The sequence below is a fragment of the Aedes aegypti genome, chromosome 3, assembly GCF_002204515.2.
Source record: "Aedes aegypti strain LVP_AGWG chromosome 3, AaegL5.0 Primary Assembly, whole genome shotgun sequence".
Lineage (NCBI taxonomy): Eukaryota > Metazoa > Arthropoda > Insecta > Diptera > Culicidae > Aedes > Aedes aegypti.
In genome coordinates this window covers 192,475,026-192,493,718 of record NC_035109.1, presented here as the reverse complement: position 1 = coordinate 192,493,718, position 18,693 = coordinate 192,475,026, and the positions used below count along the sequence as shown (strand labels likewise).

General features: G+C 40.0%; 1 protein-coding gene across 6 annotated transcripts in view; it reads left to right on the top strand.

The window, feature by feature from the left end:
- Window positions 1–18,693, top strand: part of LOC5575043 (basement membrane-specific heparan sulfate proteoglycan core protein) — a 422,529-nt gene that overhangs the window by 381,691 nt on the left and 22,145 nt on the right. For all 6 annotated transcript variants that reach the window (XM_021849439.1, XM_021849441.1, XM_021849440.1 and 3 more), the window contains 8 exons: window positions 86–662; window positions 720–834; window positions 1,541–1,688; window positions 3,333–3,513; window positions 3,571–4,571; window positions 8,434–8,549; window positions 8,738–8,903; window positions 15,094–15,384. In XM_021849439.1, the coding sequence (XP_021705131.1) occupies window positions 86–662; window positions 720–834; window positions 1,541–1,688; window positions 3,333–3,513; window positions 3,571–4,571; window positions 8,434–8,549; window positions 8,738–8,903; window positions 15,094–15,384 (2,595 nt within the window). The remainder of the gene's footprint in view (window positions 1–85; window positions 663–719; window positions 835–1,540; window positions 1,689–3,332; window positions 3,514–3,570; window positions 4,572–8,433; window positions 8,550–8,737; window positions 8,904–15,093; window positions 15,385–18,693) is intronic.

Below are 18,693 nucleotides of genomic sequence, written 5' to 3'. Positions count from 1 at the left end.
CTATTGAATGATTCTGATTAGAAAACAGTTAGTCATCATCACATTAGATCGATACGTTGTTTATAGTTACTTCACTGCTTTTTAGGCGGCTCACCACAACGTAAGCCAGAGGTAACAATTTCGCCAGATTATATTGATCTCGAAGAATATCGTCCTGCTGATGTAACCTGCACGGCGTCTGGATTTCCAACACCAGTGATATCGTGGGAACGAATGGATGGCCACCCACTTTCCTCAAACGTGATCATAGAATATGGATTGCTGCGCTTTAACTCGCTCCGCAAATCTGATGAGGGAACTTACCGTTGTTCTGCTCGCAACGATATTGGCGAATCCGACAGAATTCTTCAAGTATACGTTCGTGAATCACAGCCCCAGGTGCCTTCGTACGAAACAGTTCAAATCAATCCGGGTAACTATGAAGGCCGATCCGGAGAACAGATTACGCTCACATGTATCTGCAAACCACATGGCCAAATTAAATGGTCTAAAGCTGGAGAGCCGAGCCTACCTAGAAACAGCTATGTCCAGAACGAACTGCTCATCATCGATCATGCCACGCTTGATAATTCTGGACGATACACCTGTACTGCGATCTTCCCTAGTGGCCGGGAACGAACATCCTACGTTGACGTTATGATTTCTCCAATGAGACCGGATTTGTATGAGTCTATCGACTTTGTCTGCAATACCGAATTTCTAATTGAAGATTTTTTCAGAACTACTCCTCGAGTGAAACCGCTTGAAAACAAACACTTGGTAACACAAGGTACCGATTACACAATTCCGTGTGAAGCCAGTGGAAATCCTCATCCTACAGTCAAATGGACATTGGTATGACAAAATAATAGTAACACATTATCTGAAAAAAATCTGTTTGACCAGTTGCTCTATGATTCTATGTCGGTTCATGGAATTATACGAGAAACGAAGATGTATGGTTACTAGGATCCCAGACAATCAGAAGTCGCATTAGAATATACGTGAAAAGTCGTTCAACGTTTAAGGGTCGCGGTCATAGTAGTCATCGTCATCATCGAAACTTCAGCAGCAGTTTGTCTGTTCAAAACTAAAATTTATAAACGGAAATATAAGCACTGTGTTTCGGTTGAAAAATTGAACACAGTGAAGACATTTTCATGTAAACTGTAAGTCGGGTCAATCTGTAGTGGATGTCAAACCAACTTTGTTATTACTTATAAATATCTATACACTCGCATTGTATCCTAATTTCTATCACATAAAATATGCGCGTATATCGCCTCCACTTTTGCACGTATAAAGCCATTTGACGACATCTTATACGAAAACTTTGCGCACATAAGCCTCGTATAACGCGAAAGGTGATTTTGTAATACGTATTTTCTGGTTGTCTGGGATGGTCTCTCGAAACAACTTTCCAAAGATTTTCTTTTCTATTCAGGAGTCAATGTCAATTGTTTTCAATTTTTCAATTTTCAATTCAATTTCAATTTCAATCAAATTCAAGTCAATTCAATATCCATCCTTGGTGGGTCGACTGTTTTTTTTTCTTTTACAGAGTGGTAAGCCATTTGCTCCTAATGTGCAACAAAACGGAAATGTGTTGAGAATTCTGAACGCACAACCATCTAATGGTGGCGTATATATTTGTGTTGCTGAGAACAGCGAAGGCATGGATCGATCGTATACTGTGGTGGACATTGATCGTAAGTATAAAATGATTATCTCTATCGCTTAGTATTAATCATTTGTATACATCTCCCAAATGCTCCCTAGTTATTGATGCTAACGGTAAAGCTTTCTAAAGTATTAGAGTGTTAGGGGAAGAGGTGGTAAAATGAATACCTCAAGGATATCATCTTGTTTTTGATGGAAAAACGATGAACTTGTAGAGTTCTCTCGCACAACATTAAAAATAGGAATGTTATCTAAAGAAACGACACGAATTCAAACTAAAATAGGAAGTCGATGCCGGTTATGGACCCTTTGCGTATTATGGACCCCCTACAGAAAAACATAAAATTAACACTCAAAGCAACCTTATTCCTATGAAAATCCATCGTGGGAACTTCGATTACATTGTTAGTCAGCAGTTTCAGGCATAATATTTCGTTTGAGACGCATAAATACAGATATTTAAACAGTTTTGTAAATGAAACCATACTAGAGGGTCCATAATACGCATTTCCAGGTGGGTCCATAATAGGCTCGTCGGCAGCGAGCCGGATTACATGGAAATCAAATGGAGGGTCCATAATACGAAACGTCAAATTTGTAAACATTCCTATTATGGACCCCGGGAGGGTCCATAATAAGCATTCGGACAACAGTTTTTCAAATGCATATTTCGCTGGAAAAATTGAATGATTTTGTATGTTTCATAGGCGTACTATGAAGTAAAAACATTGAATTTGTTGTTAAACTCCACAAAATGTATACGCGTCTGAGATATCATTGCGGAAAAGCGTCGAGAATGAATTCCAACAACTTCTTCTTCTTCTTGGCATTAACGTCCTCACTGGGACAAAGCCTGCTTCTCAGCGTAGTGTTCTTTATGAGCACTTCCACAGTTATTAACTGAGAGCTTTCTTTGCCAAAGTTGCCATTTTCGCATTCGTATATCGTGTGGCAGGTACGATTATACTCTATGCCCAGGGAAGTCAAGGAAATTTCCTTTACGAAAAGATCCTGGACCGACCGGGAATTGAACCCGGACACCTTCAGCATGGCTTTGCTTTGTAGCCGCGGACTCTAACCGCTCGGCTAAGGAAGGCCCCTTCCAACAACTAAGGGGTCCATTACTAGCATTGAAACCCTAGTTAAATTTTCACATATTTTGATGGTTAGGAAAAACGATGGAAACGTTTATTTAACCTGCACTATATTAGTAAAATGAACAGCTGTTTCTGGTAAAATGGACATCACACTAAAGACGTGAGCAAAACAAATATTTTTGAAGATTTCTAATGCATTTGAGAAAAATATCCATAAATGATTGTAACCCATTCAAAAAGGAATCTCAAGATTTGACATCATATCATAACGATATGCACCTCACTGAAAACCTCAAGACCTGCGAGCTAAAAGTTACGTCAGTTCTAATTTCCAAACGCAGTTTTCTAAAATCTTAGTTTACGTTTGAGTTTTTGCTTCAACTGATCTGCGTATCAACCAAAACACTCTGAGTTATGATCTAAATCGTTCGCGTGTGGTAAAAAAATAACACTTTCGTAAGAACCGTGCCATGTTCATAGTACCACCGTTGTTCATTTTTCCACCACTTCCTCTTTATCAGATTATTACATTTGTCTTGTTGTGGTACCTGTAACAAAAAATACATTCCTCACCAGGTCGTGAAGCTCCAATTCTGGAACTCTACCCAACCGAACCGCAAGTCATAAAGGTGGGTGAGTCCACTCGTTTGTCATGTCGTGCCACCGCCGGAGTTCCGTATCCGACACTCACTTGGGTACGCAGAGATCGACGACCGTTACCATCTAGAATTTCGCAGGACTACCCAGGCGTGATAACGTAAGTTGCGATAGCGAATTTATCATGCTCATTCAAACTAACCAATTTTATCCTTAGGTTGCGTGAAGTTACGCTAGAAGACGCCGGTGAATACGAATGTAGAGCCGAGAACACTGCTGGTTCTACATCTCTTACAGCATCAGTCGATGTTCAGTTAGCCCCCATAATTACAATCTCCCCGGCAGTCGATGAATACAAACTGTATGAGGGAGATGAGTTGAGTATACAGTGCACAGCAAAGGGCAAACCAGAGCCTACGGTTCGAATAAAACCGCCTCAACATCACGAAATCGACAGCAGACATTTATCCCGCTTTGAAGGCCTGGGATCAGCCAACATTCACATTTTCCAAGCCGAAACCAAACATTCCGGAACATATGAATGTTTAGCATCTAGCTCTGCTGGTCAAGATTCACGCTTTATCACGATTCAAGTTCAGGAGAAACGAGGAGACCTAGGTCCTCACGATACTGATAAAGACACTCATCCCCGTCCACCTTATCCTGGTCCGTCGTATCCCAATCCACCATACCCTACGCGTCCGCAGCAGCACACCTATAAAGCCATCCTTGGTGAACGTTCAGAGCTTGTATGTAACGAGGCTTCAAGAGGTGCCCGCACTGAATGGAGACGTACAGATGGCAGACGACTTCCATCAGGATCATCGCTGCACGACGGTCATCTAATTATCGAAAACACTGGCCATGACGCTGCGGGAATGTATGACTGTATTGCACACGATATTGTTTCAGATCCCACCACTATTGTGCAAATTATGCTGGAAGTCATCGAGCCACCGCGCATTACCTTCAGCCCAGTGATGCCGATGGTAGTGCGATCTGGAGAGACGGTAATAATCATTTGCAACGCTACTGGTGAACAGCCCATCCAAGTCAGATGGCACGGAGAGGACGGTCAATATCTGCCGGAGAGGATACGAGTCCGCGGGCAGTACCTGCAGTTTACCCAAATCACACAAGATGATGCTGGTCGGTACTACTGTTCTGCCACAAATCGACACGGAAACGTTACCAAAGTAGCAGAAGTGATTGTTAACAGTAAGTAAAATGTGGATTTTGCCAAAGGCCAAATACAGACAATGAAAATAATAACAACAATAATATAAGTAGCACAAAATGTACTCGACAAAGTGTTGTATTGGGTTTGCATCAGGAGAATGATTTGAATGAAGTATTAAATTAAATGGGTTGTTTTTGACACCAAAAAACTTCCAGTGTATTCTCGATAAGATTTTGTACAGTTTGCCAACAGCTCGGTATCATTTCTTTCACCGATAGCAAGGATCCGGAATGAACAGATTCATCAGTCACCTCGAAAGTATCTCTGGCTATCGTAGAATAGGTTCCCAAGCAAGTCCTGTTGTATACGATTCCACCAACCCATATTTAGTGTTCGATTCATTCATTAACCACCAGTTTTACTTTTGTTGTTTCGTACTTCAGGTGAATGTACATATTTGCATATAATATGCATGCCATCAGCGAAGCAGACAAGTTGAGTGGAAATCATACCTCGGCTATTGAATTCGATTCTCTCCATAACACCCTCTTGAACAATGCTGTAAAACTTGGACAAAAGTCATCTAGATTTACCCTCCGGCGGTATTTGAGCAGATTTAGCATGTTCTCCCAAAATCTTCACGCAATTCTACACTCTTAAAAATAATGAAAATTACTGTGGACGTAATTCTGGATTCGACTGAATGACATATGATGTAAGTGATTAAACGACACAAAAACGTGTCCTTGAAGATGTATTGAACAAAAAATGTAATTTTACATGTTAAAGGACACGAAAACGATGGAACTGTGATTGACATTTCCCGAATCAGACACTAACGTATTTGAAATTCGACACAAATTTACGTCATTCGGCTCGCTTCTTTTATGTGCATCCCAAAAGACGTAAATCACATTATTTTTTGGTACTGTGTACACACCATCCACTGTCGTCAAATCAGCCTCCCGAGAAAGCTGTTCATGATACTCCATAGATCTCAGAGCATGGACTATGCGGTCGATATTATCGTATGTTGCTTTAAGATCAAATCTCGCATAACTTATGATATATTGGTAACCGAGTGTGCAGCTTGTTTTTAAGCACATTAATTGACTAAGATAAAAACCATCAACACTGAGAGATAGCGGAGGATCTTCTCTTCATCATAGAATAAGGGATGGTACACACATTATGTCACGCTAAATTTCAACTATTTCAACCGACACACCAAACCCCCCCCCCTTTGAACGCTTTTTGTATGAGTCCTTCGAAAATTGTGTAAGGCTTGTCACGCTTGGCTTGCTTTTGGCAATCGGTTTAAGTGGGGCTCAAGTGTTATCAACCCACTGACATATCCGCCAGCCATATTTACTCCCACCTCGCTGCACCCTGTACTGCCGCTGGTTTACCAACAAGCCAGTACTACATATTCTTATGCAGCCTACTCTCTCGATCGATATTCCGAATCTCGGTATCGAGTTAAAAAACCATAGCATAAGTTGGTTTTAATGACTATCTTGATGATCCCTTAGATCGCATTTGCACTAGGTTTTTGTTCCTAACCCGATGGTCAATTCAATATCGAGTAATGGAGAGTCGACTGTAACTTCATAAAGTCGCAACTGCTACCACCGGCTACAATTATTACGTCCAACAATCAATTGAATTTCGTTCCTCAAAAATATCGCATGTAGGTACTGCCAAGCCTTCTTATCTTTCTGGCCAACCTTTCTTTCACCTTTTGGCATCGGAGTAGTAATTTTACGTTCGCCTATTTCTGGTACTGAGCCTACACAGAGAAGCCTCCACACACATGTGACACCCTACATATCGAACCCATCAACACATGGGCCGGGACCAACAGATCAGAGATTTTATGCCTCAGAAAATCCCGACGGCCGACTGAGGTGAGAGGCAATCACGCTCACTACTACACCACCGACGCCGCTACTGCCAAGCATGCGAAATAAAGCCTGATTTTTTATCGCTATTCTCACTAGAAGATCCGAAATCGACCCAGCTTAAACATGAGCTCCTGCATATTCGGCACATCGAAAACGTTACCGATATTTTTTTACGTCATGTTTTGATCAATCTCCGTGTACCAAATTCCTTCTTCTGACATAGGCACTTTCTGAATAGCACCTACACTCACTCCAACTTCTGTAATTTACGAGGGAAAAGACTCACTTGTCCAGATACATTTAACAACCCTCACATTCCGGTTACCTTCTTCTTTTTCTTCTTCATGCTATCGTGGGAGCGTCATCCACTAGCTTAGGGCTGGTTCATTCATGGTACTGAACTTCTAGAAGGCGAAAAAATCGCTCAACACGACTCTGTCACCTAAATTCAATTTGTTGACTTCTGAAATATGAATGTTCACCAGTGGCTACGGACGAGTCACACAAATCGGCTCGATTTACAAAATAAGCCCCATAGTTCTTAAGAACAGACGATGTTTTATTAACGCCTCCTTATTTAGTGGACGCTCGAGTCGCTTCCCTCACTCTAGCTGATATCAAAAGGCCAACTGTGTTCAGGCTTTTCATACTGAAATCTCGCACTTTTAGCTAAACCTAAAAACCTCCATCCATCCAATCTGAGTGCTAATGAGGTTTAGGATCCGTGGGTATCTATCATCGGTGTACTACGTAGGTTCATTTGTATGCACGACTTAAGTCAACTGTGATCACAAAAAAAAACTGTACCACGCCGAGCAGTGAGTCAACCTCATGTTTTTTTTCTGGGGGCTGAAGGCTTGTTGGTGTCTTTGCATCCTCGTTTCCGTGTCTCGGTTGCGATGCATTATACCCTTGGAGCCCAGTACAGTTACTGCTGTGCGACATGACAGCGATGAGTTCTGGCAATTCGCTAATTCTTGATTTATCCAGGTTTACCAGTTGGATCCCAAGGTTTGTCCAACGGTTTTGTTACGCGTTTTTCATTGCTCCGATACTGACCAGGGGTGTGCTGAGGTCAGTCCAGCCAGGTCCGTCGCACTCGGGCTCAGATTGGGTACCACTTCTAGTACTGCATTCGGTCCCTCGGTAGTGCAAAAGGTACCCAAGTTTGACAGATCGCAGTACACTTTTCACGGCATTCTAGATTACCTTATGAGCCATAAAATTTTGGGCAACTGCAAGGGACATGGAGGTCTTTAATTTGTCTTTGGTCCAGCGATTCCAGGTGAATGATGGCTTTCAGCTAACTAGTGCACCGGGGACTATAGCCAATGATACGCTTCGTACCAATCGGACTAGTCCCCGACAGTGGATCTATCCTACTCCGACAAAAAAAATCCCGTTGGTGGAAGATTTCCCGAACTGATGCTATTCGCGCCAAGGCCAATCCTGTGGATGGAATCTTCCGGGTGCTACTTTGCAATCTACTCAACTAATTTCCAGTACGATCGTTTCGAGATCCACTCAACTACTCAACGGCGTGTAGGAGCTTTACATATGCAAGCCAAGAGTAAGTAACCACTATCGTTTGCAGATGAGAGTTCCAATTCAGTGGAGCTTCCAGTGCAAGGCCAAATTAGGTTGATAGTAATGCCGCATGTGGTAAATCCCCCGCTACCATGAACACTCTTTCTCGTTTGGATGCTCGACGTAGTGCTATTTCTACCTTTTCTTATCTTTATCCGTGCACATTTCGGTTCGTAGTTTGAAGCCTTTGCGAGATACATTGAGCATTTGATTTTCTTCGGTAATCAATCGGGTTCAAATATTTACCAGTTTTCCATAAACTGTGACCCCAAAAGTAACCTGCAAATTCTTGAACACGTTGGCCAATCCTCAAACAACACATTTCGGAAAAAAAAATATAAAATTTAATTTAACTAAAAAAAGTTCGATTCATTTACATTCTACATGTAAAATTCTTCATTTATTTTAGGAAACGAAATGATACCCGAAATTCCACAGCGCGGTCGTAACCACGAGGTAACACGAGGATCATCAATGAGTCTTGACTGCAGACCACCAGACAATCAGTATTTCCCAGACGTAAGGGTATGTTTTCGTTTCTGTCGAAGAATAAAGTCATCTGAACCTATTTTTTTTTTCTTAATTTGTCACGCCTTTTTCAATATTTTGATATGGGATAACTTGTTGCAATCTAGTTAATGTTCTTTATGTAGCGGACAGTTTTAAAACTGCAAGGCATTGATAAAATGAGCCAACTAATTCTTATCTTCCAGTACGAATGGAGCCGTTCAGGTGGTCCTCTACCCTATTATGCTCGCCATGACGAGAGAGTACTGCAACTACGTCATATCCGAGACGAAGATGCCGGTCGATATGAGTGTCGTATGACTTACCCGAACGGATCGGTTGCGATCGACTATGTAGACGTGGCCGTTAGGGGTGAGTATCGATATGCTCGACAATCGGTTCCTCGTAGTAATAGGTGGTGGATGAAAAATGGGAGATATTATTGATTACAGCCCAAGAAAACGACGACCAGTGAATATTCTAAAGAACTCATTCATAATTCAATTCAGGAACTACCCTGTTTAGTGTATATGCATGGATAAATACTCGCGTCTTTTCAACTTATTTCTATCTTTCTTAGAAGTCAATATTGCAATGAAATGTAATGCCCACACCTAGCACTATTACTCACAGCACTGCCAGGTAGAAACTACACACTGCCAGCTTTCATGTTCTAAGCGTTAAAAACATACTCAACAACGCAAGTAGGAAACCGGTAACTCGAATCTTCGTGCAAGAAGACTGATAGGATTTGGGCATTTCAATTCATTTCCATGAGTTTTGTAAATATTTTCTGATACTTCTGATCGTGGACATAACCATAGATTGAATTTTTTAGATAGGAAATAATCAAATTTGATGGAATATCACTTTAAGAGATAGAGAAAGATAGTTTCATCGAAAAAATGGAATTCAGTATTGATATATGTGTCGTCAATATTACAACGGAAGAAATGCTAACAAGAGGCAGATTCAATCATTTCAAACTAAACTTCAATATTTATATCATTCAGCTAACACGACTCGATACAGGGATATATTAACAAAAATGACAAAATGTCGTCCATCTATTTTCCTTTGTCTTAGATTCTCCTAATCTTGTAACTTCTGTCCTAACATCTTACTTTCACGCTTCTTTTATTTAGTTCTAAACGTGAATAACTTAAGCTATGTTCTATCAAGAGCTAGCTCAAATACATTCAGTTGCAACTTCTGGTAGATAGCTATATAGTGTAATGGTAGACTTGTGTTATCTAAAGGTAGCAGTTATAATATTGTCAATATATTTTAAATGGCAAAAGTAGCATCAATTCCTAGATTATAATATCAGAAAATGAAGCCAACTTGAAATAAATCATTTACAGCTAAACCGAACCCAAATCATCATATTTTAATCCATCATATTACCAAAATTCCCCCTTTGCCCTAGAATCATATAATAATGGACTGACCTTTGACCGCATATTCAGTATAATCACTCGATTATATCCTGCCAGAAAATCGATGTAGCTTGGTCTAAACGGAAAAGAAACTCATGAAATTAACCGACAGTAACGGAATTATTTCGTAAAAGCATGGTTTGATTGGTTGTTGGTATAGTTTCTAATAGTTATTTTAGATTAAAAAAATGCAAACCAAAATTTGCTTGGAGCACTATCATCAAACTATTACAAGATGATTGTTCATCTTGCATGAATTCAATGACAGTATACACGCGAACAACCTATCCCCATTTTATTTCTCGATTACGGAAAATTAAACGAAATTGAATATCCATTCAACCTCCTCAATCGTACTTCTTTAGTCCTTTTTATTGAAGGAATCAAATCCTACGACGCTTAGAATCTCCTCAAAAACCTCTTTGCACTCCACATTGAATCGTTCATTTCTTGAACTTCGTTTACCTACCGGACAACGCTTTTGGTTGTTTGGCTATATTCCAGCAGACCTTAATAGCGGCCCTATCGAGCTCATCAAGCAACGCCGACTTAACATGCTGAGCGTATGAATTTGCGACATCTGGTTGTGTCAGTAGCGCAAGATTGGACCACGGAGGGCGTCGGTACCGTATATCAAGTCATACACCGCTGCATATCTCACTATTTTATAAAAGCTGTTCCTAGCACACATGTCTTACCGCACCGCAACTTCCAATGAAGTTGATAGGTTTGCAGTTCATTTTCTTCGCTTTGGCCTTTGCCGATTTCTCCGGTCCGTAGTCTCTTGTTGACATTTCTGCGCTGATATATTTTTACTGTTAGCTTGCAGTTGTTTGAGTGGTTCTGCTGTAGCGGTCCGCCAGTCAGAAATGGGGGAGTTCGTTAATGTTGTAAGTTTTGTAGATGTTTACTCTAAAAGTCGTCACAATTCTCTAGCTTTCCGCCTTTAGAATCGTTCTTAAGGAATCGATGGAGACACTTTCACTTTTCCCTCGATTCTGATCGCGTATGTGGGTGGTTCCACCAATTTCCCGAAATATTCTTTATCCACCTTGTATCACTATCAAACGCTCTCGACCCGGAATGACCTGCTCGTCAATTTTGGCAGAAAATGCCCACTGAACTTTGAACGAAAATGTCGAATACAAAAAGTAGGTTTAAGCCGAACGCCACACCTCCTGGAACGAACCGTCAGAACTGTGGACCTTACCGCCAGCGATCGGGGCGTTTTATCGCGCTCCCGCGGGGAACTCAATCTCCCAATCTGAAAATAAAGAGAGAAAAGCCAAAACGAGCGTCGCTCTGGCTCGGTTAGTGCAGCCATGTGACCGAGACCTTGTTGGGGCGTTCAGTCAGCGCTGTCGGGTGACACACAAACAAAATTAAAACAAAACATTCTCCGGCATTGGAGCACGTTAACGAGTAACAAGCAGTAAGGTTCTTGTCTTCTGCTTACATCGCTTGTTTCTAGTTAACCTAGTGAAAACCCACATCTGATGAAATCCACTAACTTGCGTGGAACATCATCGAAAAATAAAAGGGTTCTTTCTTAGATCAATGGTGATCATTGATCTTTCGAATTATTCAATACGGGGAGGGGAATGCTTCCTTCGGTCGGCAGGACCGCTACACTGCGACAATATTGGATCGTATACTTCCACTTGGTTTAAAAACACCTCTGGCGTACCGTAAGGGAGTCACTTTGGACCGCCAGGTACTCTTTGCACTCTACTTCAACGAAGTCGCGGCTCTACTGGGTGTTGGGTGTAAGTTGATATATGCCGACGACCTGAAAATATATGCCGTCGTTGAAAGCCTACACGGAGAAAATGAAGTACTCCAAAGTGAGTTCATTCCACTCAATTCGGGGGGATCGTGCGTTAACCTAATTTTGAGTTGATGGGGTAGAAGTTGTTTTCATTTGCAGCCATGCGAAAAGATACCTACTGGCTAAGTTCTTTTCACTCAACCGGTAGATCAAACAACTCAACTTCCAGTACTATGCTGCCCATAAAAGCATAACTGTCCCATATGGAATTAGTAGGCATTGAGAAAATAGCGCTCAAAGTTTGAAGTTTATCTTCTCACACTAATTTTCCTAGTTTTCTTGTACATTTCTGCATATCATATTCATTTGGCATCACCGCACAGATAACTGATTTTGCTTCTATTGATCAGTGAAAAATATAAACATGAACATATTTCATTTTGGAATCCTCTTCCGTAGTATGATGTTCGTATCAGGCAAACTTTATGGACAGGGTTGAACATATTTATTCAAAAACGGTTCGTGCGCTATGCTTTACGGTTGCTTCCGTGGAGGAACCGTTCCAATATTCCACCATACGCTGCCCGGTGTTGCTTGCCTGGGATGGAAACCCTTGAACAACGTCGAATCACTCAACAAGCTGTTACAGTTGCCAAGGTATTGAACGGCGAGATAAACTGCCCGCATCTCCTAGCATTTCCTAATGATAAAAATAGTGCTCCGTGAAATGTTCAGCTTTTTCGGTGTTGATTTAAAGGTGGCCCAAAGACGATGTAGGTTTATATGAAAATTACTAAGGAAAAATAAAAAAAAAAAATCCGAACACATCAGTACTGTAATGCTAGTACAAACTTATTATCTCATAGTGAAATTTAATTCTTCAAACCTTAATAAAGGAAGTTGCTGAAGAAACAAATCGTTTTTGAGCTAATTTTCTATAGAATTTTTGCAAAAGTGTATAGGGCCAATTTCCATATGGAGCTTAATAATACCAAACAAATTCATGAATATCTCTTCTCCAATTCGTTGTATTGAACTGCTCTCTTCAGCAATTTCCTTTATCGAGCTTTACATTTATAAGGTTTAATCACCGCATGACTTTAATATTATGAAAATTTATTGACTTTTTTCGGTGATCGCGACACTTATACTCAGAGTGAAAATGAGTAACGAATTAGGGGTATGCGAGATGATGCGCGAAAAATCCAATAAGTAACGTGAGTTTCGTATAATTCTCCTAAAAGTATGCCAACAATCGATAAAACTGTTATATACGCCGAATACAGGTCGAGGTGACAAATTTATGCCTGTCTAGTGTTAGTAGTGACCAACACTGCAACTTATAGCCGTTCAAGACCAGGACGTTAGGCAACAATTAGTCGATTTCGATTGTGTTGTTCACACATATGGCCCTCTGTTAATTTTCAACTTCTATTCATTTCTCTCGTCGCTCCCTTGCGATTCTATTAATCTTTGCATTTCATTACTTTCGTTTCACTCTGAGTATAAGTATCGTGGTCACCGAAAAAAGCCAATAAATTTTCATAATAAACATCGAGCTTTGAAGAATAGATTTTCAATATGCGATGATAAATTCGAAAGTTCATTATAGTACTAACGTATTTGGAATTTTTTTCATAAACCAACATTGTCTTTGGGCCACCTTTAAATCTTCACCGAATGAGCTGAAAATTTTACAGAACACTCTATTGTTAGGAAGGTAAGGAAGATATGGGAGGTGAGTTTTGAACTGCCCTTCGATGCACCCTACCTATTTGACTTTGGAATGTCTTAAAAAAGTGTGCAGACGAAAAGCTTCAAGGCCGCACGGAACGTCATCATAGTCACCCTATCCATTTCAAGAAGCAAATCCCAAGAACCACTCCATATATCGATGCGAAAAATGTATCACTATGATTCTATATATGTAGTGCAGAACCCAATAAATTTTCAGCTTCATCGGTTCACTAAAACTCGAGATTTGCTTCCACAAAGTTTTGATGATTATTGTTAGAGTGAGACAAAAGATAGGGAAAATAACACGGTCTCCCGTGTCACCTTAAATTCGATGAGACCTAGATTTGAATAGGTAACATTCATTGAGACTTACGTCAGTCGAATTCAGAAATAAATAATAATAAAAAAATAATGACACCAATCCTTAAAATTTCTCAGAAGGCCAAAGTGCACAATTTAGCTTAGAATCCTTCGCTGGCATGATGAGCCCTGTCAGCAAACGACTAAAGTTCCCGCTGGAATAGGGTTCTAAAGCCCTGCCCCAATTTCAGTGCCAAACGCTTAAGTTTAGGCCAAAAACACATGTTTACTCAACTGTTTAATGTTTTTCGTTTGTTTAAGTCCAAAAAAACATTGTTTTGGTTTTTTTTTTAGATTTTGTCACACCCCTTGGCCTAAACTCAAATTTTGGGTGTATTTTACTTTCCGTGTCCCTTCCGAAATATCAGATAGGATCAACCCCAGTGTTAAATCTAAATCCCTGTGGTGTTTTTGTCGAATAACCGAACGTCAAACATGATCAATGTCAAGGTTCATTTATGGACCCAATTTTTAAATTAAAGGTTAAATGTGATATAGCGGTTATTTAAGCGGGAAAAATTGCTGAAGTAGTTGCAGTTACATGTTCTTTCGTGTTATTAAATAAAAACAAAATTTCATTAAACATTTTAGGACCCTATTGGTTACCCGTTTTCTCTAAGGTTGAATAATAATGCAACTAATCAAAAAGAAAATCATTCAGTTTGACTTGTAAAAAAATGTGCATCAAATTGTCGAGTTTTTATAGAAACTGGTTGGGATTCAAACAGAAGTTCTACGGGAATGCATCCAGCATCCATCAAGAACCCAAGAAAACACCTACAATACAGTACAATACTACATAATTAATGTATTTTCTGAAGGGTTCTGCATAATATACCAGCATTATTCTCACAAAAAGGTGACCTAAAGAAGTTTTGAAGAAACGATTAAAACATCCGATGAAACACCTTTCAAAATCGTTAAATCCATTTACAATAAATATGGAGATAGGTGAATGTATACTGTCATCGAACTTAGCTTGTTGAAGCGTAATCGCACTACAGAAAGCCAAAATTTTTGACATCGTTAAAAGCGATTGAATAAATTATACTAAATTCTTCAAAATGATCTTCTATGTTAAACGCACACATTATTACTTCTTATTAAACTGACATTTTTCATTTTTGATCTTGCGATATTGTCACTACTTGAAAATATTAAACTGATACCGCCCGCTTAAACTTCCTCAATAAAATGCGTGTTCTAAACGATCAACTCAAATCAACGTGTTCGTGACCACCATGCCATCTAACCAAAGGTTCCGGAACAACCCGACTGATTAATGTTGAGTGCACCTACACTGAATACATCTGCGGGTCACCCATAGTTGTGTCGAAAAACTGTGTCCCGGCCTGGATCTGCGACGGCATTCCGGATTGTGCCAATTTCTCCGATGTGCACAACTGTCGCGTCATGCGCCGAGGAAAGCTTATTTACGAAATCCCGGAACAAAGTCCCCGCGGTCAACGTCAATCGCTCCGCCATCGATTACCGCCTCGAACTTCGGCCATGGATTCTCCTCTGACGCGACCTGCAACTATGTTTTTCGGTTTGTTTTCAATGCTTAGCCCTTAAGATCTATTTACTCAAATATTACGTACTTAAACCCAAACTCGCTTAGATTACCCACAGACAACCAAAAAAAAAAATTCTAGCAAATTGTGCCAGCCTGACAAAAGCTCAAACCAAAAACCCACAAGCCTAGCTGCTGCCAAATTGCAACAAAAACGCGTTGCCGCTCTTTGGTTAAAACACATTATTGGCATAGAGGACGCCTCAATTTGCGAGAAAAAACTATAATGTATGTTTTAGAATTTGTTCTTAGTGTGTTTGTATTCATCCCTAGGCTGTACTCGTTTAGTTCAAATTGTGGATAATTCACTGTATTAGTCCAAACTCATACAGCACAAAAACATACAACGCTTTATCAAATGCATTTTTCGTTACATTGCGACGTCGGAATCGGCCTTGAAAAATAACGAGGCGTGTACAAATACTTTCCAACAGGTGATCTTTCTATTAATTTTGTTTATATATAATAAAGTTGGGGCCCAGATAGCCGTAGCGGTAAACGCGTAGTTATTCAGCAAGACCAAGCTGAGGGTCGTGGGTTCGAATCCCACCGGTCGAGGATCTTTTCGGGTTGAAAATTTTCTCGACTTCCCAGGCCATATAGTATCTTCGTACCTGCCACACGATATATACGCATGCAAAAATGGTCATTGGCACAATAAGCTCTCAGTTAATAACTGTGGAAGTGCTTATAAGAACACTAAGCTGAGAAGCAGGCTCTGTCCTAGTGGGGACGTAATGCCAGAAAGAAGAAGAAGATATAATAAAGTTATACATTCTAAACATCTCGGACCACGAGTGCAATGCTCAAAAGTAAAAGCTAGGTTGAAACCTCATCTGCAATTCTTACACATCCAGTGCTGGACGAACCAGTCTAATTGGCTTCGTTGGAAAACCATGCTCATAAATTACACAGCGGAACAAAAATAACATTTTTGCACGCCTCAAGGATCAAATTATGTGTCAGTAGAGATTGTTAAATCTGATGCTGATCCAGCACGTCACAATGTTGTGCTTCTTCTTGGCATTCTTCTTCTTCTTGGCATTAACGTCCTCACTGGGACAGAGCCTGCTCCTCAGCTTAGTGTTCTTATGAGCACTTCCACAGTTATTAACTGAGAGCTTTTTTTGCCAAAGTTGCCATTTTCGCCATATATCGTGTGGCATGCACGAATATACTCTATGTCCAGAGAAGTTAAGGAAATTTCCATTACGAAAAGTTCCTAGACCGACTGGGAATCGAACCCAGACACCTTCAGTAGGGCTTTGCTATGTAGCCGCGCACTCAGACCACTCGGCTAAGGAAGGCCCCACAGTTTTGTGCTACAGGGCGCCAAAGTTGTACAAAAAACTGATTTTATCAATGCTTAAGTGCAATTTAAACTATGATTTACAGCCAAACCACTATATTTTAAGAGACCATCGACTAATGGAAGTGGGACAGAAAAGCTTCGATAAGCTCTTTGAGAGGGCCATCATACTGCCCATAACTGCATATTTGTAACATTCGACAAAAGTAGGCATTGAGTAAATGGAATACTAAGTGTGCATTTTATGGCAGTATGGGAAGATACTTAAATTTCTAAAATTTACCAGGAACTCAAAAATGCTTATTTGAGGCTGCTATTTTGTACAACTCATATTGCATACTAGGTGAATTCCCAGAAAATAATTCTGATAGAAATTTCATAGCTATCACATTACGAGGCTCATTTATAATCCCAATGTGACTGTTATGCGGTTATAATTACCGATGTGACAAAACAACTTGGTATTTTTTTCGAATTTTCTAGAACAATCTCACAGATTTCAATAAGTTGATCGAAAGTATTTATCATTTGATGACTCTCCATGGTATTAATTTCATTTTGTCCAAAATGTCGAGTGTGACTGTTTTGCAGTTATGGGCAGCATAGTAACCATGAAATTTTGTATTTAGTGTGGAACCTTACCTTAGTCGATAACGAGTCATGGAACATCGACACATGAAGGTTTCAAATCTTTCATCAATTTAACCCACCAATCAAGAAAAGTAGGTCTTGAATTATACGATTAAATTTCGGATAAATCGATTCGCTTACAATCTCCATACAATTTTTTTCGACTCCTTAACACTTCAGTCGTCGCGCTGTTGTATTTTGTACAACAGTGGTGAAAAAACCTCGCTTATCGTACACAGCATCAGCGTGGTGGTTCTGATGGTGGCAAATCGCTCGACGACTGATGGGTTAATAAAGCAAGATACAATAAGGGGATTCACTTAATAGCGTAAATTGCTGTGTAATTTGAGTATCTTAAATATTTCATTCAATTGATTAAACTGCCAGTGAAACATTTCAGATCGTTGGAAGTTGTTCATTTCTTCATCCAAGAACCCTTCGGTGGTCTTGACAACCGTCAAGATTGCTAATAAACAAATGGATAGGAACATGTTGATAAACGAAAAATAAAACAGTGGATAACGTTATAAGCCTACGGCAGCACATAACTGTACTCAATGTCTGATGAAAAACGTTCTCAATTTAAGCTGGTTCCATTTTCAATGAGCCTGAAACTACGTGAAAACGCGCAGATTAAGGTAACGACATATGCTACGGTGATAATGTGAGAAAAATCGAGCATAATATCACAAGCCATTGGTTTCAATTAATGTGATCATCATTACATAAGAAAAATATTGTATAGGATTACGCAGAACTATTGTTTGTATATTCACATATTCAGGGATGGAATAAAGTACTAAAATTCAAATCGAATAAAACCCAGACTTCTTTAAATCACATATGCTTTGATAACAATAGGGGCTCGATTTTATTTCAAATCTTATGAGCTACGACTGTCAGTCCGCTGAGATTGGAAGATACATTTTTTTATTTTAACACAGATTACAGATAATCGTAATAGGGTAGATGATTCTACCCCATTACCCCGAATGCCATTTCCCCGAATCCCATCACCCCGAATTCCATTACCCCGAATGTACTATTACCCCGAATTCCATCACCCCGAATGCTATTTCCCCGAATTTACAATTATCTTAACATGATGATATTGATGAGATTTCCCCATGATTTTGGAATTCGGGGTAATGCCATTCGGGGTGATGGGTTGTTCGGGGTTTTGGAATTTGGGGTGATGACATTCGGGTTAATAGCATTCGGGGTAATGGGGTAGAATCGGGTAGATGTACCAATAGTGGAGGTACTAAGCACGATTGAACTTCGTTTAACCGCCTAAATTCAAGAAGCGCAATTAATGTACATGTTAATGTTGCAACGGGAAGTAA